This window comes from Choloepus didactylus, chromosome 12, assembly GCF_015220235.1.
Source record: "Choloepus didactylus isolate mChoDid1 chromosome 12, mChoDid1.pri, whole genome shotgun sequence".
In the NCBI taxonomy this organism is placed as follows: Eukaryota; Metazoa; Chordata; class Mammalia; order Pilosa; family Megalonychidae; genus Choloepus; species Choloepus didactylus.
Window position 1 is genome coordinate 99,258,247 of NC_051318.1, and position 25,156 is coordinate 99,283,402.

General features: G+C 40.4%; 2 protein-coding genes across 4 annotated transcripts in view; one reads left to right on the forward strand and one right to left on the reverse strand.

The window, feature by feature from the left end:
• Positions 1-25,156, forward strand: part of ARL11 (ADP ribosylation factor like GTPase 11) — a 60,142-nt gene that overhangs the window by 3,708 nt on the left and 31,278 nt on the right. The window lies entirely within an intron of this gene.
• LOC119506927 (RCC1 and BTB domain-containing protein 1-like) overlaps positions 1-25,156 on the reverse strand; it is a 32,015-nt gene that overhangs the window by 3,680 nt on the left and 3,179 nt on the right. The window contains exons 2-4 of the mRNA XM_037799934.1: positions 11,250-11,417; positions 10,717-10,867; positions 861-1,031 (exon numbers count right to left, since the gene is read on the reverse strand). Of these exons, the coding sequence (XP_037655862.1) occupies positions 861-1,031; positions 10,717-10,867; positions 11,250-11,417 (490 nt within the window). The remainder of the gene's footprint in view (positions 1-860; positions 1,032-10,716; positions 10,868-11,249; positions 11,418-25,156) is intronic.

Here is a 25,156-nt window from a genome sequence, read left to right on the forward strand (position 1 = left end):
GCGGGAGAACTCACTGCCACCCCCGCCCCCCAGGTGGGAGCTGACTCCCAGGAGTGTAAATCTCCCTGGCAACGCTGGATATGACTTCCGGGAAGGAATCTGGACCCAGCATTGTGGGATTGAGAACATCTTCTTGACCAAAAGGGGGATGCGAAATGAAACAAAATAAAGTTTCAGTGGCTAAGAGACTTCAAATGGGGTCAAGTGGTCACTTGGGCGGGCCCTCTTATGTACTATACATAGATAACCCTTTTTTAGGTTTTAATGTACTGGAATAGCTAGAAGTAAATATCTGAAACTATCAAACTGCAACCCAGTTGCTTTGACTCTTGAAGACAATTGTATAACTGTGTAGCTTACAAGGGGTGACAGTGTGATTGTGAAAGCCTTGTGGATCACACTCCCTTTATCCAGCATACGGAAGGATGAGTGAAAAATGGGGATGAAAACTAAATGCAAAATAGGGTGGAGGGGGGGATGATTTGGGTGCTCTTTTTTACTTTTATTTTTTATTCTTATTTTACTTTTTCTGGTATAAGGAAAATGTTCAAAAAATAGATTGGGGTGATGAATGCACAAAAAATGGTACTGTGAACAGTTGACTGTACACCACGGATGACTGTATGATATGTGAATATATCTCAATAAAACTGAATTTTAAAAAAAGAAAGAAAAGAAGAAGTTGGAAGAAATAATTAAAAAAAAAAATTAAAAAAAAAAAAAAGAGTGCTCCTGATCACATAACAGGTTGCGGTAGAGAAAGAGCCCATTCCACAATGCTTTTAGCTACATATCTAGTGCTACTATGCTCAAACCATACCAAGTGCATGTATGGTCTTTAAAAAATAAAAGCCAGGCACTTACATCTCCATCAGCTGTCAGAGCCATCGAATGATGAGAGCCACATGCTACTTCCACCACTTGCTTGTTCAAGAGATTGGTGCAGATCTGGATGGGAGCGAAGCCCGGGTTGGTTGACCCACACCCAAGCTGGCTATACCCATTGTGGCCCCAGGCGTATACAACTCCATCTGCACAACAGTCACACACAGACAATCAGCACCGAGAGAACAGCACACTTTGTCCTTTCTTCCCCACAATGCTGTGCAGCTTGTTTTCTAGCATTTATGTCTCTGGCATTGCCCCTCCAGTCTGTAAAGCAACCACTGATTGGTGGGGGGAGAAGAGGTTTGCATGAGGAAGCTGAAGAAACAAATGCAAAATGATTAATGAAAGGACTTGATACTGACAAAGAAAGAAGGCGAGCTTTGTGTCATAAGTAAAAGTTTATAGCTACAAAAATGAGATCTTCTAGTCTCTTCATTCATTTTATGTTTCTGTGTCAGGTACTAAGCAAAAGGCCAAAAACACAGGAGAGATCAGCACAAATTTTACCATTAATTTACCAAATACCATGTCTCAGGGACCCCTTGGAGAACGTGTGTGAATGTGTGTGTGTAAGAAAGAGATACCTCTTTACAAGAGAAGCAGGTCGGAGCCCCTCTCGAGCAGACCAATTGTGGTAGTGTGAAATCTGGTTGGATTTCTGTTATTGGCCTTATCTTTTAGAGATTCTCGTAGAGGCAGCTTCTCTGAGTTTTGAGTCCTCTCCTGAAGTATTGGTGTTTCGGGTACACACACACACCACCACCACCACCCCCTGTCCCCAGCAAGCTGAGTCTCAAGAGCCCGTCTCCCAGAGTTATATCCTCTTCTCCTGCCTTCCCACGGTAACAAAACATCAACCTATTAAGGAAAACAGACAGGACAACAATGGGTCTCCAAGAGCAACAGTAGGAACCCAGGGGTTATGCTAGGCTGGCTGCAGTCCCCGAGCAACCAGGGAAAGGTAGTGACACTTAAATAGGCTTCTAGACTGATTCCAGACCTTGCCCAGTTGGGGCCCTCTTCCAGGTACAAGCCAGATGTAGAAAACCTCCAACATGCGTGTCACAGGAGGTTTTCCTATTGCAAAAATCATGACGGAAACCATAAATGGGAAATTTCATCCTAAGGACCCCCAAGACTGAAAGAGAACAAGAGCATAAAACCTTACAAAGTAATCCACAATGTCAAGTTAAAGTTATATCAGGTGTAAGAAATGTCCAAAACCTGTGAGTGTTTTAACTCCTAAAAGGCAGAAAAACGGACTTGAATGGTTGAGAATACGTCTTTGGAACTAGACAAAGTGATTAAGAAGTTCACCGGGAAGAACAAACAAATAAGAATAAATAGGAAAACTCTAAAAAGAAACAGAGGGACAGCTAGCTCTACCAGATATGAAAACACATAAAAAGCTTCAATAACTAAGTTTTATTTTAAGGACATGAACCGACAGACCCATAAATAGAATTGAAAGTCTAGAAACAGACCAATTGCATAGGAAATAAAAGCAACATCTCAAATCAGGTGGGGAAAAAATGCACTTTTTACAAGTTGAGATGAGGTAACTGGACAAACGTATTGAAAAATTAGATTCATTCCTTATACCATATGCCATGATAACGCCCCAATGAATCCAAAATTTAAATGTAAAAAATAAGGCTATACAATAACTAGAAGAAAAAAAATGAGTGAATTCCTCATGCCCTGGGAGTAGGGAAAACTTTCCCATGACTCAAAATACAAAAACAAGAAAAAAGATTGAAAAAATCTAATTGCATTTAAAAACAAATTTTACATGGGAAAAAAAACACCATGAGCAAAGGAAAAAGGAAAAGAGGAACTCGGGAAAATATGTGCAATTAACATCACAGCAAGTTAACATACCTAATATATAAAGAGCCTCTAAAAATAGAAATGAAAAAGATAACAACCCTACAGAAATAGGAATTGACAGTTCACAGAGAAAGAAATGTAAATGGCTTGTAACCGTATGAAAAGATGCTCAACCTCAGCCATAAGAAAAATGCAAATAACACCTTTATTTTTTCTCCATATCATCCTTAACTTTTTAATACGTTTTTTATTTTGAAATTACTTCAGATTTACAGGACAGTTACAGAAATACAAAATCCATACCAAGAATTCCAACATACTCCCCACCCAGAAAACCAGATCCAACAACTTTTAACACTTTGCCACATTTCCCATATCCTTCTAGCTATCTGTGTTATCTGTCTATATTCTAAACATCTGAGAGTAGGTTGTATATATCACGCACTTTGAACAACTAAATATTTCAATATACTTTTCCTGAAAACAAGGATATTCACTTATACAACCACCTTATTAAGTGCAGTTATCAAGTTAAGAAATTTAACACTGATATAAAGTTTACAGTCAATATTTCAGATTTTTTTCATATGTCCAATAATGTTGTTTTTGGGCCTTTTCTCCTCCATAATTAGGTTCAGTGCAGGATCATGTGTTGCACTTAACTGTTATTGTCTCTTTAGACTCTTCTTTAATTGTGGAAATATGGATCCAACATGATCGTTCTCATCCCCAAGCATTCAATTCAGTGGGACTCATCGTTTCCACAGTGTTGTGCTGTCTTCACCACCATCCATTGCTAGAACTTTCCCATCACCCCAGAAACCCTGTACCCTGTATGCACTGACTGAATTCTCACTGCTCCCCACCCCTGGTAACTTGTAGTCTACTTTCTATCTCTATGAATTGCAAAGTCTAGCCATTTCATATATGTGAAATCATAAACATCTGTCCCTTTGTGTCTGGCTTATTTCACTCAACATGAAGTCTTCAAGGTTGATCCATGTTGTCACATGTGTCAGCATTTTGTTCCATATGGCTGAATAATATTTTATTGTGTTTATAGGCCACATTTTGTTTACCCATTCATCGGCTGATGAATACCTGGGTTGCTTCCACCTTTTGGCAATTGTGAATTATGCTGCTATGAACACTGGTGTGCTAATATCTGTTCAAGCCCCTGCTTTCAATTATTTCAGGTACATACCTAGAAGTGGGATTGCCGGGTCACATGGACTTCTGTGTTTAACTTTTCAAGGAACTGCCAAACTGTTTTCCACAGTGGCTACATCATTTTATATTCCCACCAACAATGAACAAATGTTCCTTTCTTTGCATCCTTACCAGCACTTATTTTCCATTTTTTAACAATAGCCATTCTAGTGGGTGTGAGGTAGTATCTCACTGTGGTTTCGATTTGCATTTCCCTAATGGCTCATGATATTGAGCACCTTTTCATGTGCTAAATTGGCCATCTGTATATCTTCTTTGGAGAAATGCCTATTCAAGTCCTTTGCCCATTCTTTTTTTAATTGGTTTGTCTTTTCGTTGTTGAGTTGTACAAGCTCTTTATGTGTCCTGGATATTAAGCCCTTATCAGATACATGGTTTCCAAATATTCTCTCCCATTCTGTTGGTTGTCATTTCACTTTCCGGGTAATATCATTTGATGCACAAAAGCTTTTACTATCGACAGAGCCTGATTCATCTATTTCTGTTGTTGCTCATGCTTTTGGCATCATATGTAAGAATCCACTGCCTAATACAAGGTCCTGCAGATACTTGCCTATGGTTTCTTCTAAGCAAATAACACCTTAACACAGCAGAAGACTGGGCTCCTGGTCACCCAGGCTGTTTTAGCTACTACCACCACCAAAGGTCTAAAATGCTAGCAATGGAGGCCACTGCTGAGCCCCTATATGGCACCACCCTTCAGGGAGACCAACTAGCCTTTCTACGGCAATGACCACCCTGGACCCATTCCACCCTGGGAGGGGCAGCCCCTCATTCCTATAGGAACTGACATGTATTCCTGCCCTCAGAGCCTCAGCCAGCACACTGAGGACTTAGAGGATCCCGCAAAACATTTCATCAGACCAGGGGACACACTCAACAGCAAAGGAGTGACTGTGGGGTTTGATGGTCCCACCACAAACTGCAATCCTCAAAGCTGCTGGCCTGACAGTGACGGACGAGCCTGCTGAAGGCACTGCTGAGGCACCAGACCAGAGGAGACAGCCCGTGAGGGTGGGATGCCATCCTCCACGCTCTACATCAGTGACCACCACACAGTGCTGGGCTCCTTACAGGAAGACTACATGGGTCCAGGAGCCAAAAGTAGATGTCTGAGTGGCCCTGTTTACCATCACTCCTGGTGACCACCTCAGGGAATTTGTGCCGCCAGTCCCAGAAATTCAGAAGTCCTGTTCCCAAAGGGTTGGACACTCCCACCAGAGGACACAGCAAGGGTCCCAGTGAACTTGGAGCTGTGGCTGCCACAGGTACCTGTGCCCCTCTGGCTGAAGAACCAACAAGCAAGAAGAGGAGTCACCATCCTAGGGGGCGACTGACACAGCTCATCTGACAGAGACGGCACTGCGGTTGCACAGTGGGGAGAATATGCTTGGCACTGGGTGATCTGCTTGCCCGGCTGTGATGGTACAAGGTCACGGGCAGCAGTGGCCTGAGTACAGCCTGGTGATCAGGGGCTCAGACCCCTATGAGGCTCTAGGTCACTCAGTCAGGTGAGCCACTCTGACCAGAAAAGGTTTCAGCCAGAAGGGAGGGGAAACTAAAACAGGTAATAAAGGAAGGAGGCTGCTCTGGTTTGCTAAGCTGCTTCTCTGAAGGAAAGATTGATGGCATCCAGAACACCTCTGTCAGGTGAGAGAGCACATGGCTGGCATCTGCTGGTTCCTTTGCTCCCAGGTTGCATTGCTTTCAGCTTCTGATTCCAATGACTTTCTCCTTAAGTATCTGTGGGTTCTCAGCTAGCTTCTCCGGGGCAAACCCTGGGGTTCATCTCTTAGCTTAGCATCTCTTGGTTCTGGTTTCAATGTCTATCTCCAAAATGCCTCTGGGCATGTTCTCTCTAAGCCTCTCTGTCTGTGTCAGCTCTATTCAAAATGTTTCTGTGTTTTATCCTCTCACAGATGACACCAGTAAACTAGTTAAGACCCATCTTGAATGGCCAGGGTCTTAACTAATCTTAGTCTAATCAAAAGATCCCACCCACTATTGGGTGGGTCATATCTCCATGGAAACAACCTACTCAAAAGATCCCACCAACAGCAGGTCTGCCCCCACAAGACTGCTTTAAAGAATGCAGCCTACATAGTACTCAATGGCGAGAGACTGAAAACCTTTCCAAGATTAGGAATGAGACAACGATGCCCACTGTCACCCCTGTTATTCAACATTGTGCTAGAAGTGCTAGCCAGAGCAATCCAGCAAGACAAAGAAATAAAAGGCATCCAAGTTGGAAAGGAAGAAGTAAAACTGTCACTATTTGCAGATGATACGATTTCATATCTGGAAAATCCTGAGAAATCGATGACAGAGCTACTTGATCTGAAAGCAGTGACATGAACAGATATCTGCACACTGATGTTCATAGCAGCATTACTCAAAATTGCCAAAAGACAGAAACAATCCAAATGTCTTTCAACAGATGAGTGGATAAATAACATGTGGTATATACACACGATGGAATACTAAGCGGCAGTAAGAAGGAACGATGTCATGAAACATATGACAACATGGATGAACCCTGAAGACATAATGCTGAGCAAAATAAGCCAGGCACAAAAAGAAGGATATTATACATTACCACCAATGTGAACACTGTGAAAAATGTAAAATAAATGGTTTATATTGTAGAATGTAGGGGACCTAGCAAAAGACAGCAAAGTGAAGGAGGAACGATTATCTAATAACAGATAAGTTACGGAGAGTAAACTTAATGTTATGGGAATGCTCAGGATCGACTATGGTTTGTTAATTCCTGGCGGGGTATGGTAGAAACAAGTTCGCAGAAATGTAGTTATTTTAGGTTATTTGTTTTTCTCATTCCTTTGTTGGATTCTAGTCTGTTTATTTTCTTTGGGTAGGGTAGGAACATGTTGGAAGCAATGTAGTTATTTTAGGTTATTTGTTTTTCTTACTCCTTTGTTTTGCTTTTGTTTGAAATGTTTTTTTTATTGTTTGTTTTTTAATTTTTTGATAAAGTTAAAAAACAATGAATGTGTGGAAAAAAGTAAATGAACAATGGGGGAGGAGGAGAATAGAATGTTTGGATGTTCTTTTTACTCTAATTTTTATTCTATTTTTGGAGTAATGAAATGTTCGAAGATTGTGGTGATGAATGCACAAGTATATGATGATACTATGAACACTGATTGTACACTTTGAAGGACTGTATGTTATGTGAATACATCTCAACAAAATAAAGAACATGGTCTCTTATGGAGTACACAACAGATTCAAACCAGCACAGACACGGTGAGCATCAGTGGTGGCCATGAACCCAGTGTAGCTCTGTGGCTGTGGTTCATTTCCACTAACAGTCCTCTTATAAACTTTTTCCCAGGGAAAGCAGCTCCCAAGATCCTGGAGGAGCTGCGCCCAAAAACACACAGTAAGAAGGGGATCAGAGCTGCGTGTGGAAGAAGCTGCAGTGGACACGGCGCTGCACCCCCAGGTGTCCCACAGGTCTGAAGGAACTAGTCCCCGGGTGCCGGGGGGAGCTGCCCGCTGCCCCTTCGCAGCCATCGGTCCTCTCCGGAACTGCCCTTGGCTGAAGCAAAACAGCAAATGGTTACTTTCTTGTTAATACAGGATCTTACTACATAACTATTCTCAGGCATCTCTCTTTCCTCAGGAACTTCAGATGCTTTCTATTGAGGAAGGATAGGAAAAGTGAACTCAGTCACATGATGCACTTAGTCCCAATTCCTGGGGGAAACTTCAAAGCAACCCAATCCAACTGAACACCAGACCTCCGCAGCCCTGCTCTTGCCAGGCCATCTCTAAGACACCACGGATGAAACTTTGGGGTCGCCTGAGGCTTAGGAGATGGACAAAATTATCCAAGGACCTGACAGTGAAACACTACCAGGCTAGAAGCTGGGGGAGAAGAGGAGAATGGAGGGACGCAAAGCCGCCCCATAATTTTCTGACCTTCAAGAAAACTCAGTTTGATCTTCAGGTATTGCATGAGTTAGAGAAGTAGCCATCATAATTTTATAATAAATAACTAAATTTATGGTTGCTGCAGAAGAGAAAAAAGAAATTCACAAGCCATATTTTGTGAAGTGATAATGCCAAATGCATATTGTCCTTCAAAATATTCACCAGGTGGAGCAAGACATTCCAGCTTAATAACATGGCACTGATGAAAATATTCCTAAAGCACCCCTTTAAAAGACCCCACAAGGAATGTAAAATGAAATAGCTGTTATGGAAAAGTTTGACATTACCTCAGAAACTTAGAAGTACCAAATGACCTGGCGGTTCTACTTTTATATATATACTCAAAAGAATCAAGCATGAACTCAAACATATTTATGCTGCAATGTCTATTGCAGCATAATTCAAAATAGTCAAAAGCAACCCTAGTGTCCATCAACATGCGAATGGATAAAAAAAAATGTGATACATACATACCATGGGCTACTATCGGATTGTAAATAGGAATGATATTCTCATATATGCTTCAATGTGGATGAACCTTGAAGACATGTTGAGTGAAACAAATGAGACACAAAAGGAAAGGGAAAAAAAATACCCTACAAGCTAGTAAAGCATGGAGAAGTGAACACATGTTTTTTCTTCACCACCTTCCCAAATCATACTGAAATGATAAGGAAAGGAGGGACAAAGGCATAAACACTCAAGGACAGAACATTAGAGAAGAAAACAGAGCATGAGGGAAGTCAACAGAATTTTGGAAGATGGCAAGCTGATGGTCTGTCAAAGAACACCAGAAAAGCTGACACCAAAGTCTGCACGAGGGAAAGCCACTGAGGAGCCATTCCCAGCCCACGAACCCCAGAAAGCCCCAAGGACTGGAGGCACCAGTGACAACAAGAACTGCAAGTTTATAGTGCAGCCAAAAATGGAAGCAGTTAGATGCAACCTGGTGTGCACAGATATGCTCAAAGAAGTTTCACTGCTCTGGGGAAGAGCTGAAACATACATTAACGATAGATGCACAGGAAAGCAATTAAATGAAAAAAAAAAAATCACCAACTGCAGGAAAACAGAGAGTTGTAGCAGAAAGGAGATATCTCAGCTATAAACAACATATTTATAGTCCCAAAAATGCCAGTACTGAATACCAATTTGGTTACTATATTGAGAGGATAAAAGGAGGGAAAGTAGGGGAAAGAGAATTAAAATTCCATCTGCTACCATAAAAAGTCACAGGATAGATAGCTTAACACTGGCAATTCAGAAATAGCAGTATGAACATGTTATTTTAAAATATGAGATTAAATATCAGAAGAAACATCTGAAAGAGTTAAAAGCAGTTCTGAAGAGCAGTTGCGAAGAATGAAAAGGGGTAAGGCAGAGGAACTATTTGTCATTAAATGCTTATACTACTGGATGAGAAAGTATCCATTAATCATTTTTAAACTGACCATTTATAACACATGTATAATACACGTAAACATATATACTATATATTATATATGATATGATGCATAGAATGCTTAGTGTATACTGTATAAAATGTATGCTAAAAATAAAAATTGAAGTAATAACAAAGAATATTTCCACAAGAAATTCAGTTATTTTTATTGATAGTTTAATTGTAACAATCAGGATATTCAAAACTGTATTATCTGGACTCTGAAAATCATTCCAAAAAGAAGAGTTACAGTTTCCTAAGGTCATCACTCTGAAGATGATCAAGTGTTTGAATGTACGTGTTTTAGTTGTTTGCTTTAAAAAACTGCCTCGGCATTTTAGGGTCAGATCTTTAAAATACAAAAAAATCAATGACTTGCTAAAATAGAAACATGAGGAAAAAATTAAATCCTCACATGACGACAGGTGACAAGCTGAACCAGTCAGTACTGCAGTAACAGTTGGAAAAAGCCTGACACCAGAAGGCCGATGACGCAATGCAGAAGTGAGATCACCACTTCCCCGTGCCCAGTTATATTCCATCAGCTGATGGTGCTCAGAGCTGGATCGCACAGCTCATGATGGATGCAGGGAACGTGGAGAGGACTCAGAGATGAGTTACAGACAATGAAAATGCTAGAAACTCAGACCCAGGATGGCCTCCCAGGGAGAGCCAGTGAAGTATGCTGCCTTCCAAACGTCACCCTAGAGGTTACCCAACAAAAAGCTGAGGCCTATACTAAAGAGAGAGCAAAGTCTAATGTGCGTGAAACATAAAAGGAAGAATTTAGATGATCTATAACAAACTTCAAGAGTGCTGGCTACTCAAAGTGCAGATAAATTACCAAAGAAAAAGAACTCATCTCCTCTGTGGGCAAGGGGTGGTAGAGAAAAGAGTAGAAGCTGCTATCTGCTTGTATCCCCCATTCTTTCCACGATGGGACCAACATGACTACAGGGAAGAAATGAAGATTTCTCAGATTCAAGATTACACAAAGAAAGGAAAACAAGTATTCCAGTATTATCTGGGTTTATAAAAATGTATCAGGGAAAACCTGAGTATTGCCTTGCTACCACAAATCCACTGAAAGGTTAGGCTGGAAAGATCACTTACCTTGTTTGCTACATGTAATCTTCTCCAACTTCCCATCAGTAGTCTAAAACCTCAGACGTCAGCCTAATTTGCAAAACATCCTACGGCTTCAAAGTTAGCCTGAAATGCTTAATTTTTTACCTGCTTTGTGTACTTCCCCTCAGAAATTAAGAAACAAAAAATCCAAGCTTAATTACCTGACACAGCCCTACCTCCTAGTGTGGAATTGACTGCCCCACTGCCCACCGAGTGCAAAGCTGGATGTGTTCTCTATTTACCTTCAGTGCTGAGAAGAACATGTGGTCCACTCCCGTAACTAAGGCTTTTAATCTTCTTCCCACATAAGGCTTCTAGCTTTTTGGGTACAAGTGTGCTCTGATTATCTCCAGTTCCCAAACAGTTACTATAGTTCAGTCCAAATACAAAGACCTAGAAAACAAATAGTTTTTCTTGAGTCATTTGGCCTAAAGTTAAGGACTCCATTCTTCACTCTGAAAATATGACACACGAGTTTGGTCTGATAGTTTAGTAGGAAGGAAGAGATAAGGTTGTTAAGAAGAATTCAGTCTCTGCTGCCGTTACTTCAGTTCCAGTACCATTCGGTTCTACCATGAAATGCAAACAGGAGTAGGAGGTGGAAGGTGTTAAATTGAGAAACTGAAAAAAAGAAAAATATCATCGAAGGCAAAGTCTTCCTGAATTTACATTTCCTTTTATTGTCCACCTTTTCTCAGACTTTAAAGGGTAGGCTTTAAAGCCCCGCCCCAAAATAAACCCAAAAACTAAATTCTAGGTTTTGAGAGCTTCTTACCTCATCATTGTCAGTAACATACAGTGCTTCATTGGCGGAAGCACCAAAGACGCACGCTTTCCGAATCGAGGCAATTTCTTGAGGAGACAGCAGTGTGAAGACTGGCCACTTTCCTAAATCCATCATGACTGGTTGCAAGCAATTCCTATAAATAAGGCAACATCTCTGCTGGAACAAACAGGAAGGATTCCAAGAAAAAAAATTACCGCTGAATTAACTAAAAAAGATGCTATTAATTAAAGCTCAGAAAAGTTAACTCCAAACTAAATCACCTCCCTTCAGTTAAATGGATCCCTCACTGCCCCCCAGCCATGTGCCCAATCCTTCCTCTGTCTTCGAAGTCAGCCTTGTTCTCTAATGAGTTGCTGGTCTGCCCAGTTACGAGTCAGCATTTACCTGTTACATGCATGCCTGCATGCAACCAGGTCATGGAGAGAAGACACACTAGCCGCGTGTATTTTTCCCCCCGGGGGAGTTAGATAAAATTAAAGGTTACAACACATGTGTACCTAAGACAGTTAATTCTTAACTAAGAATATGTTACATATGTGTGTGTTATATATAAAAATCAGAATCATTCCCTTCACCTCCTCACTCTCCCACCACCACTCCCAGGATACAATGAAACTCCCCCAACCCTCATGGAAAAATCACTGCCACACAGATGGGAATGGGTCATCCTTCAGAGAGAAAGAAAAAAATATCAGGAAGTACTAGCCTAAGACTTACTGGATGAAATCATAAATGAAAGTACTAGCGTTCTAGTTTGCTAATGCTGCGGAATGCAAAACACCAGAGATGGATTGGCTTTTATAAAAAGGGGGTTTATTTGGCTACACAGTTACAGTCTTAAGGCCATAAAGTGTCCAAGGTAACACATCAGTAATCCGGTACATTCACTGGAGGATGGCCAATGGTGTCGAAAACCTCTGTTAGCTGGGAAGGCACATGGCTGGTGTCTGCTCCAAAGTTCTGGTTTCAAAATGGCTCTCTCCCAGGACGTTCCTCTCTAGCAAGCTTACTCCTCTTCAAAACGTCACTCACAGCTGCACAGAGTTTCTTCTCTTTGAGTCAGCTCATTTATATGGCTCCACTGATCAAGGCCCACCCTGAATGGGTAGGGCCATGCCTCCATGAGAATACCTCATCAGAGTCATCACCCACAGCTGGGTGGGGCACATTCCAAGCAAATCTAATCAGCACCAAAACGTCTGCCCCACAACACTACATCAAAGATAATGGCATTTGGGGGACACAATACATTCAAACTGGCACAACTAGACTTTCTACAAATAGATTGTATTTCATTTCACATTGGGAAAAGTGAGCATATATAAACAATGATAAGACAGTTCACCCTGATCTTGGTGTTGAACCGGGGACTGCAGCCTTCATGCAAGCCACAATAAGCCTAAACAGCACCCGATTAAAGAGAGAGGGCTATAAACTCCCATAAAGCTCCAGACTCTCATCTGTGAAGGAGTTTTATGCAAAGAATCCTGGTCACGGCTCCCATTCTCCCAGGGTTAAAACTTCCAGAGGGCTGCACAAGTACTAAACTACATGGAGTCAAGTGAATTTCCATTCTGCCTCTCACCTCTGGAAACTGAAACAGAACCAAACAGTTGGTAAATACAACTGGGGTTCCCGAATGAGCTACAGAACTCTCTGGAGTTCCTTACTACTCAGCCTCTTCTTGGATTTAAGGTGAGGGTCTGGCTCTGGCCGCTACAGCACCTGTAGAGAGCCTCTGAGCTTGAGCACACTTACCAAGGCCTCAGTTTCCACCAAGCAAAGAGATTTTTTCTATCAGCACCACTGAATGACCAGGATCAGAGCCTGCTCTCAGCCCTGGATCACACCACCTGTCCAACAAGCATCAGACACCATCAGGTCAGGCTATGCCCTCCCACTTCACAACTAGACTCCTGGAACACTTCAATGTTCTGACAAGTGTGTGTACTGGTGGGGACAGGCAAAGGATGGGGGGGGGTTGTAAATAATACATGAACATGGTAAAAAAAAAATGCGTTTCAAATGGTACAAAAGGGTACAGGAAAGTAGGTCTCCTTACCATCTGTGATGGTTAGGTTCATGTGTCGACTTGGCCAGGTGATGGTGCCCAAGTGTCTGGTCAAGCAAGCACTGGCCAAACCATTACTCCAAGGACGTTTCCTGGCTGGCTGATAAACCAGAAGGCTGGTTTATTAAATCATCAGCCGGTTGATTGCATCTGTGGCTGATTACATCTACAATAAATTAAGGGAGTGTCTTCCGCAATGAGAGTATCCAATCAGTTGGATTTAATTCAGTGAAGACTTTTAAGGGAGGAGAGAGAACTTCCACTTTTTTCTTCAGCTAGCCAGCCTCTCCTGGGAAGTTCATGGCCTGCCCTACGTAATTTGTACTTGAGCATCCCAATAGTTGTGTGAGACATTTTTTATAAAATCTCATATTTACAGATATCTCCTATTGGTTCTGTTTCCCTGACGAACCCTGACTAATACACCATCCGTTCCTGACCCTCTTCTCAAAGACAACCACTGTTACTAGCTGTTCAGGTTTCCTTCCAAAGACAGTACATGCTTATACAAGCATTATACGTACGTGTATAAATATCTTAAAAAACAAAAACCCAAGTGGAACAAGAAGACAACCACCACCACTCAACAGCATCTTGGAAAGCATTCTATATTGGCACAAGTAGACCTATTCCATTTCTTTTCAATAGCATCACAGCATTCCATTACATGGATTTAACCATTCACCAGTTTTCCTACCAAGAGACATTTAAGTCATTTCCAGTATTATGCTAACAAATAATATTGCAATGGATACCCTTGTATAAACATATATTTAAGTTTTATTGTAATAACCTGCATATAACATAAAATTTGCCATATTTTACCATTAATGAGTATCATTCACTGGCATTAATTATATTCACAGTGTGCTACCATCACCACCATTCATTACCAAAACTTGTTCATCACCCCAAACAGAAACTCTGTGCCCACTGAGCAGTCACTCCTTTTTGGTCTTTTTTCACACATAAACTTCTAAGAGAAAGTCCTAGAACTGGAATAGATGGGTCAAAGTCTAATAACAATTTTAAACTTAAATAGTTATTTCAAATGGTCCTCTTATGAAGTACCACCAATATACAAAATAACCGTCAAAGCAGGCCAGCATCTATTCACCCCCCCTTGTGCCACACAGTGAGTGTATTATCGTGTTTTGCTTTGTTTAAACTTGCGTTTCTCTTACTAGGAGTGAGGCCGGGCATCACATTAAAAAATAGCAACAAGGACAACTAACATTTATTGAGCGCCCAGTATGTGCCAAGCACTGCTCTAGGAAGTTTTATCCTAAACTCATTTAATCCTCACTTTACAGATAAGGAAATGGAGGCAGAGAGATTAAAAAAGCTCGCTCGGGCTGGTAAAGAGCAGCTTCAGGATCTGAATGCAGGCAACATGGAGCCAGACGTCGCACTCTTACCCGCCCCCTCCCATGTTTCCGTAAAGTGCCTATTTTTTCTACTGGACCACTGTCTGTCTTCTTGTTTTTGATTTATAAGTAGTCTTCATGTGGTAAGATGATGATCATACATGTTTTTAAAAGTAACAAAAAATATGGTCCCCCTACTGTATAACTACGTAGCTTACGTGGTGTGACAGTGTGATTGTGAAAACCTTGTGGTTCACACTCCCTTTACCCAGTGTATGGACAGATGAGTGGAAAAATGGGGACAGAAACTAAATGAAAAATAGGGTGGGATGGGGGTATGGAATGATTTGGGAGTTCTTTTTTTTACTCTTATTTTTTATTCTTAGTTCTATTCTTTTTGGTGTAAGGAAAATGTTCAAAGATTAATTGCAGTGATGAATGCACAACTATATGATGGTACTGTGAACAGTTGGTTGTACACCATGGATGACTGTATGGTATGTGAATATATCTCAATAAAACTGAATTTAAAAAAATATATATATATGGTCCCCCAATGGCCTGCCTCATGCCTCTTACAAAACAGACAGGAAGGAGTCGCAAGAAATCAAACTGTAATAAATGCCTTTAAGCAGGTAGATAAATTTCAAGAAAATCCAGAAGCATATTCCTCTAGAATATGAACCACATTAAAGTCAGTCTTCAAATTTTTAAATTGTACATAATACAGAATTAAATTAGCCAAAGTATAAGATTTACCACCTTTAGAACCACAACACAAAAGGATATTGTTACTATTTAGTGGCACTACCCTACCTGCTCTTAATTACTTTCAACTCCTAAACCATTTGACTGCTTGTCAAATAATTCCTGAAATATGAATTCTGGTCTTAAAAACAAAACAAAACAAAACAAAACAAAACAAAAAAAACCAACTCAGGGAAACACTGATAAGGTTTTACTCTTAAAAGTTTTAAAATCAAATTTCTAGAAGTGATCATAGAAGTCACTGGATCCAATTCTCTCATTTTACAAATGTATAACCCAAAGCCAAGAGATGAAGAGATTTGCCATAATCACACACATGATTAGGGATAAACACCAGCAACCAGTTTCTTGGCGCCAAGTCTGCACTGACTCTAAGTGTCCCAGTCCAACTTCTCCATGACTCTGTCCATTCAATTTTCTAACTGCAGTACAATTATTCTGAAGGCATTAATCAGTTACAGGTTACACTACCCAAGGGTACGGTACCCAACTGCTGGATGAACTAGCGATCACAAGGATGGTTTATGATACGAGCTGAGGTTACCCCTTGTTAAATTACCTGCAGCTTTATTTTATATTTGTCCAAAGACTTCTAATTTGAGTCAAAACAAACACCAGATGATATTTCCTACATGTCCACACTCATCAGAAAAGAAAAAAGCATCCCCAACAGCCTTGACATAGTAAAAAGGACAGAGACCAAGGGCCTCTGTTTCAGTTCCAGCTTTGCCTTTAATCAGTGAGACATGCCCCTCACCTCTCTGAGCCTCAGTTTCCCAAAAGTCTGTTCCAACTGTGTTAAAAAAAAAAAAAAAAAAAAAAAATCTGTAATTTCCTGTTCAAGATGTAACTAAAAAGCTATGGGTAATTTCTTGAATGCATGAGAGCAGGGCAGTAATACTGGCCAATCAGGTAACGACCCCTTGCTACACAACCAGGCAAAGCAAATAAAAGGAACTGGAGGGAAGAAAAAAGTGGTCAAAAATGAAAATCTGTCATAGATACCAACATTTGGTAGTTTATATACATTATTTCATTTAATCTTCACAATAACCTCATAAAGAAGAGACCATAATCTTGTAAAACTTTTTATTGTGGTAACAAATATACAACACAATTTCCCATCCTAACCACTGTCATTTGTATGATTTATTGATATCAATTACATTTACAATACTGTGCTACCATCAACACCATCTTTCTCATCCCCCTTAAACAGAAACTTTATACTGATTAAGCATTAACTCTCCATTCCTCCACCCTATGCCGGCCCCTAATAACCTTTAATCTACTTTCTGTCTCTATGAATTTGCTTATTCTGCGTATTTCGTATCAGTGATATCATACAGTATTTGTCCTTGCGTCTGGTTTTATTTCATGATTTCTTGACTCAACATGATGTCTTCAAGGTTCATCCATGTTATAGCATGTACAGGCACTTCATTCCTTTCTCTGGTTATCCACTGAATGGACAGACGTTTCGTTTATCCATTCATTGTTGACAGACACTTGGGTTACTTCCACTACAGGGTATTGTGAATAATGCTGTGAAGAACCCTGGTAAGCAGATATCTGTTCAAGTCCCTGCTTTTAATTCTTTGGGGAATACACCTAGAAATGGCTTTGCCAAGTAATACAGTGATTCTTTCTCTAACTTCCTGAAGAACTGCCAAAGTGTTTCCCTTGGCGGCTGCACCATTTTACGTTCCCACAAACAACAAGTGTTCTTATTTCTCCACGGCCTCCCTAATGCCTGTAATTTTCTGTTTTGTTTTTTTTTTTTAATACTAGCCATTCTAGTGAGTGTGAAATCTCATTGTGGTTCTGATTTGCATTTCCCTAAAGTCTAATGACATTGAGCATCTTTTCAGATACTTATTGGCCATTTGTGTATCTTCTTTGGAGAAATGTCTATTCAAATCCTTTGTCCCATATTTTGTACTTGGTTTGTCTTTTTGTCATTGAGTTGTAGTTCTTTATATAGTCTGGATATTAAACCTGTATCAAATATATGCTTTCCAAATATTTTCTCACATTCTGTAGGGTGTCTTTTTCACTTTCTTGATACTGTCCTTTGATGCACAAAAGTTGTTATTTTGATGCAGTCCAATTTATTTTTTCTTTTGTAGCCTGTGCTTTTGGTGTCATATCTAAGAATCCATTGTCAAATTCCAGGTCATGAAGATTTCCCCTGATGTTTTCTTCTAAGATTTTGTGGTTTTAGCTCTTATGTTTAGGTCATTCATCCACTACGAGTCAATTTTTGTATATAGTAAGAGGGAGGGATCCAATTTCATTCTTTTGTATGTGGACATCCAGTTTTCCCAGCACCATTTTTTGAAGACTATTCTTTACCCATTGAATGAACTTGGCACCACTGTCAAAAATTAATTGGTCATAGACATGTGGGTTTACTTCTGAACTCTTCATTCTATTCCATTGATCTATTTGTCTCCATGCCAGTAGCGCACTGTTTTAAGAACTGTAGCCTGGTAGTAAGTTTTTAAAAATCTTTTTATTGTAGTAACATATATACAACTCAAACTTTCCCATTTTAACCACTTCCGAATATTTTCCTAATATTGCGCTACCAACATCAAAATCCACTATGTAGTAAGTTTTGAAATTGGGAAGTGTAAGTTCTCCAACACAGCTCTTCTTTTTCAAAACATTTTGAATATTCAGGGCCCCCTGCCATTCCACATTAATTTGCCATTTTTGGTAAAAAAAAAAAAAAAAAAAAAAAAAAGGGCTGCTGGAATTTTGATCAGGAGTGCACTGAACCTGTAAATCGCTTTGGATAGTACTGACATCTTAACAATATTAAGTCTTCCAGCCATGGACATGGGATGTCTTTCTATTTATTTAGGTCTTAAATTTCTTTCAATATACAAGTCTTTTACTTGCTTGGCTAAATCTGTTCCTAGCTCTTTTATTTTTTTAAGCTACTATTATAAAAGGAATTGTTTTCTTCATTTCTTTTTCAGATTGTTCATTGCTAGTGTATAGAAACACAAAAAGGTTCTCGGTGTTGATCTTTTATCCCACAATTTTGCCAGATTAGTTTATTAGCTATAGTGGCTTTCTTGTGAATTTTTTTTTTGGATTCTCTATATCTAAAGGACAATGTCATCAGCAAACAGAGAGTTTTACTTCTTTTCCAATTTGGATGTCTTTTATTTCGTTCTCTTGCCTGACTGCTCTGGCTTGAACTTCCAGTATCATGTTAAACAACATGGTGGAAGCAGGCATTCTTGTGTCTTGTTCCTGATCTTAGGAGAAAAGCTTTCATCTTTCACCACTGAGTGTGTTAGATGCAGATTTTCAAATAGGCCTTTTATAATGTTGAGGATGTTCCCTTCTATTCCTAGTTTTCTGAGTGTTTTTACCAAGAAAGGATGCAGGATTTTGTCAAATGCCTTTTCTGCATTAGTTGAGAGGATCACGTGTCATTGTTTTCCTTCATTCTATTAATGTGGTTCTATTACATTGATTGATTTTCTTATGCTGAACCACCTTTGCATTCTTGGGATACATCCCATTTGGTCATGATGTATAATTCTTTAAATGTGTTGTTGAATTCAGTTTGCTCGTTTTTTGTTGATTTTTGTAACTATATTCATAACAGACATCGATCTACAGTTTCTTTCCTTGTGATGCCTTTATCTGGCTTTGGTGTTATGGTGATGCTGGCCTCACAGAATGAGGTAGGAAGCAGTCCCTCCTCTTCTATTTTTTGGAAGAATTATTCTTTGGATATTTAGTAAAATTTACCAGTGAAGCCATTTGGTCCTAGATTTTGTTTGTTGGGAGGTTGTGATTGCTAATTCAATCTCTTTACTTGTTATTGGTTGACTGAGATTTTCTATTTCCTTGCTGGTGAGTTTAGGTGATTTCAGTGTTTCTCGGTATTTGACCATTTCAGCTGGGCTATCTGCTTTGTATATTCCACCCTTAACTGACGGAGAATGTGGCTCACAGGTGAAACAACTTCCCAAGGTAACACACTATTAAGTCAGGATTCAACCCCAGCCCCTCTGACTCTTCCTACACAACTCTGCTTAAGGAAGACATCAGCACTGGCTCTTCAATGGCTAAACTTCCCCAACATTACTTCCTTCTGACTTTACCTTAACTGAATACTATATGTACATCAGCATCTGTTTTGTAAGTGCTTCAAACAGAAAAAGAACTTTTAAAAAAAGTGTTCCCCAAGTGCCTCCGCCCAGATGTCCCTGGTTAAACCACGCGAAACGTCACTCATCCCTCAATCTCCCGACCATAGGGGGCAGGTAGTGGGGGGAGAGGGGGGAGGTGGGCAGGCTAACCCTGGAGACAAAATGTTGCCTTTGTCTTCAGGCAACTCACAACAGTTCAGAGTGCAGCCCTGGGCTAAATATTGCTAAGGCAGCAAGCATGCCTTCATTAGACTAGACTCAACTTGGGCAGCAGATGACAGAAATGGGGTGTACTTGGAATTCGGTCAAGGATCTCTGAGAGGTGTCGTCAGGGTATTAAAAACCCACAGGATGAACCACGTGCTGGACAGAAAGACAGATCAGATACCCTGACATAGGCATGTGGTATATCCTGATGAAGGCAGCACCGTATAATTATAAATACCGCCCTAATTTTCTAATTAGTTCAAAATTACCATCATCACAGACAGAATTAGATTACTGTGGTGAGCTGTTTAATTATTCCATTTTCCCCGGGGGCAGTAGCACCTTTATTAGTACTAAGGCAACCATACCAAATGTCCTAATTCTATCAACTTCAGGAGAATCAGTGTTTGATCTATCACAAAATTATAAAGTGCATATACTATTAACCCAGGAAACTAAAGCAGGTGGAACCACTAAAACTCAGCTAGTATTTAATCTGTAATGAAATCTGCATTGGATTTAAGAACGCTGTGGCTGACAAAGACTCAGAAATAACAAGAATTCATCATAAGTAAGAGCAATACTAGTCAGAACAGCTCTGAAGTCTTATGATATCTACTAAATTGGCTTAAACACAAGACAGAAGTATTAACAGTTTGGTTCTAATTGTATGGATTTCATTTCAAAGGAATATAAATACAGCTCAACTAAATTTCATTTGAATTGGCATTGCAGAGGTTGCAAAGTAATTTAGAGGCTTCAAATGGAAAGATGAGAGGTTCTTTTATTGACAAAGAGGAGGCGTTGCAAACAGGAGAGGATCTTCAACTGGCCTACTCCACCTGGCCCACCCTAATAGGCAAGTACCCTAGTAAGTATTTAGCACTTAGCAACACTAAACTACGCATCCTAAGCAAGGCAACCCAAATCTTTTCCTTACTCTGTTACTGTGCTGGTTTGGAGCTGCTATGTACCCCCGAAAGGCCGTGTTCTTTTAATCCAATTTTGTGCAGACCTGTTGTGGGTGGGACTTTTGATTAGGTTATTTCCACAGAGATGTGACCCTGCTCATTCAGGATGGGTTTCATTAGTTTAATAGAGTCCTTTAAGAGAGTTCATGGAGAGAGAGGGCTCAGAGAAGCTAAGAGAGAAGCTGACAGAGACAGTTAGGAGAGAAGCTAAGGTATGTAACCCAGAGTTTGCCCCTGTGGGCAGCTAAGAGAGGTGCTAAGAGAGACATTTGGAGAAAGCCACTTTGAAACCTGAAGCCAGGAGAGAAGGGCCAGCAGATGTCTCCACGTGCCTTCCCACGTGACAGAGGAACCCTGGATGCCAGCAGCCTTTCCTCAGAGAAGGTATCTACCCCTTGATGCCTTAATTTGGACATTTTCACGGCCTTAGAACTATAAATTTGTGACTAAAAAGCCAATCCGTTCCTGATATACTACACTCGGCAGCTTTAGCAAACCAGAACAGTTACTATGCACCCCCTAAATCACGATCATCCCAAGAGATGCTAACAAAAAGTACAACACAGTTGAACTACGTGCTTATTCCCAAGTTATAACATAACAAGCAAGTTTTATTACATGAGGTCAGAAAAGGCTTAACACCCTCAAAGGGTAATACACTGAAGCACTCAGATCACCTTATTTTCCTTGGCACTTGAAAATATCCCCCATATCTTCACTGAACTCATTGTGCATCCATCAGTACCACCGATCAATATCCCATTAGCTGGGACAGCTTTTCCTGGCTACCGGTGCTGTCCCTTGGAAAGCTTGTGGTATAGGGAGAAAAGGTTATTTTATTTTGTGTTACACTCTGAAAGCAAATTCAGTCAGGAGGACAAACACAGACCTTCCAATTTCAGAACTCGACATTTAGAACTGGAGAACAGAAGGAATAATACAGCAACTGATCTTTTCATTTCTCCAGAGCACGATTATTCCCCCCTCCCCTAGGAACCAAGTATTAACAGAGGTAAGAGGAAGGATTTTGTTTTACTGACCTAACAAAAAAATATATTGGAATATGTTTACAGAGTTTGAAAAATACCAGGAGAAGGAGAGAAACAGTACAGGAAAACTTTGTTTTTGGTAATACAAGGGTCTCGAAGTTAATCGATACTGGGAATTGGAGGCTGACCCATAAGCACGCGGCTTCCACACAGCTCTCAACCCCCCAACTGTAACCAGAATATATTTGGCACAAAGGAGACTGGGGCTGCTGATGGGACTCCACACTTCTGGACCTGCCTTCTGCTCACCTGGAAGCTTTCTAAGGAAAAGAGATGAGAGCAGAGTAGGCAATCCTTCAGAGCTGGCTGGCACCACAGCTCTGACACCTCTTCTCGTGTCAGTCTTCCAGCATGAAGAACACCAGTGTTCCGGTTTGCTAATGCTGCCGTTACGCAAAATACCAGAAATGGATTGTATAAAAGGGGTTTATTTGGTTACAAATTTACAGTCCTAAGACCATAAAAGTGTCCAAACTAAGGCATCAACAGGAGTATACCTTCACCAAAGGAACGCCAATGGCGTCCAGAAAACTGTTAACCGTGACGGCACATGGCTGGAGTCTGCTGATACGGGGTTGTGTTCCAGCTCCTCTCTCAGCTCCTGTGCTTTATTCCAAATGTTGCTCTTGGGGCATTTGTCATCTCTTAGCTTCTCTGGAGCAAACTCTGGGCTAGCATCTCCAAAGTTTCAGCAGGAATCTGCTTTCAGCGGCTATCTCCAAAATGTCTCTCTCGGCTGCTCTCAGCTCCTTCTGTTTGTAAGCTCTTTTATAGGACTCCAGTGATTAAATCAAGGCCCATGCTGAATAGGTGGGGCAACACCTCCATGGAAATAATTCAATCAGAGTTATCACCTGCAGTTAGGTGGGTCACATCTCCATGGAAACAACTTAATCCAAATATCCCAGAAGACTGGATCATGGCTTTTTCTTGTGGGAGATAATATATCCAAACTGGAATTTTTTTTATCTTGGAAGCTGATATCCTCACAGGAAACAGGAAGGACTCTGAATGTTGGGACAAGCCAGTTAAATGGCCTCCATGTGCTCTTTAACATACAAGCCATAGCCTGGTCACCTCGCATTTAGACCATTTGAAAGAATAATATTGAATTTGCAAAATGATTTTTGATTGCAAAGTATAAAATTAAATTAAAGCACTGACACACCCACACTGAAGACCCCTAATAAAGATTTCTCTTTTTGCATAAACTGGATGGGTGATGATTTCAGTTATCAGTTTAAAACTGCTAAGCTGCTTTAAAATAGGAATTTAGAGTTAATGAGCTCTCCATAAACTCAAAGACACTGTACAAAAAAGCAATACGGAAAAGCAGTATGACAATGTGAATGAAACAACAGCGCATTTTAACCCTTCTTCTGACACTGGCCCAAAATACAAAGAATGCTGGGGCCATCATAAAGGACAATGCAATCATGGGCTCTGCCCTTAAGCAGCTTAGGCTCTAATAGCAAGCCAGCTCCTAAGTAACCGGAAACCCAGAAGGCAAATATAAGTGCAGTAACTAAGCCAAGTATGAGATACGACATGCAAGCATATAGCCCATGTGACATACTGAAGCGTAAATGAAAAAAAAAAAAAAAAAAAAAAGTATATAAAAAACAGTTACAACTTATAAAAATTGGGTATACTAGAATACTGTATCTGAAATCCCAGAAACCAAATTCTCAAAATTCTAGAAGATTATAAAATGTAAGCATTTCCTTAGTGAAGTTCATCCTGTTTCCTGCAGAAAGTGTTTTTCAACGCCTTCTTCCGTTTTTAAGAATGGGAGTTCCCATTTGAGCACAAAAGATTTAAGGTGTAGTCACCTTACCTCTATTTTGACTACAATATATTGCAATTCTAGACAAACTTGCAAATAGAAGAGTCCTAGGATTTTAGGTAAACTTTACAACATACTGTGTTGTGGACCTATGCTATAATTTTTAAAAAGCAATTAAAGAAAAAATACTTCATGAGTTACAGAAGAGCCAAATGTTACCCTTATCAATTGCCTCCATACTTACTCTGATGAGCTTTTTGAGATGGAGCAGATGCTATCCCTCTGATTTAGACACCAAATGTATTCCCCAGGTCCAGACATGTGTCTAAGACAGGCTCAAAAACACTTTAACAAGCCCAAGTCAACAATAGTAGCAAAAACCCCAAAGAAGACCTGGGTCCCTATCAGAGACTCTATAAAAATTTCACTCACTAAGTTTACTTTTCAATGACTTAAATCATCCAGACAGCTCCTATGCCAGCTAAGTCCCAAAACCCAGAGGCAACAGCCTGTTCAAGAACATCAACCAGTTGCATTCCCCTTTCCCATAATGCTGACACCCCTTTTTAACATGAACAAGTTAGGGTGGTCACTGCCTAGACATCCTTGAAGATCAGGAAAGTGATTAAACTAGAGGAAGGGGTAGCAACAGACAAGACAGAATTTAACAGACGATTATGAATACTGAATCTTCATCTTTTTCTCTAGGATATTAGAATAGCTAGAAGGAGAGAAATGAAATGGTAGAACTGTAACAGTTGACTGTACACCATGGATGACCGCATGGTATGTGAATGTATCTCAATAAAATTGAATTTAAAAAAAATTCCCTAGACGGGTTCAACAGTAAACTGGAGCTGGCAGAAGAAAGAAACAGTGAACCTGAAGATAAGACAATTGCAATTACCCAGGCTGAGGAACAGAAGGAAGAAAAATGAAGTGAGCAGGGCCTGAGGAACCTGTGGGACACCATCAAGCACCTCAATATACACACTGTGCGAGACCCAGTAGGAGAAGAAAGAAAGAAGCAGAGACAGCATTCAAACAAACAATGGCTGACAACTTGTGACATGAATATACATGTCCATGATGGTCAGCAAACTCCAAAGAGGATAAACCCAAACAGACTCACACTGCAACATATCAAACTACTGAATGCCAAAGACAAAAAGATAATTCTGAAAGTCACGAGAGACGCAACATGTCATGAACAAGGGAGCCTTGCCATGGAGGCAAGAAGGCAGTAGGCTGAAATATTAAAGCGCTGAAAGCAAAAAAATGCCACCCAAGAATTTTATATCCAGCAAAGCTGACCTTCCAAAATGAGAGAGAGATGAAGACATTCCCAGATATACAAAGTTAAGGGACCTCCTCACCATTAGACCGGCCCCACAAGAGATGCTAAAGAGAGCTCCACAGCTTGAAAGGAAAGGACACTAGACAAGAGACTGAAGCCACAAGAAGACATAAGGATCTCCAGTGAGGGCAACGATGTAGG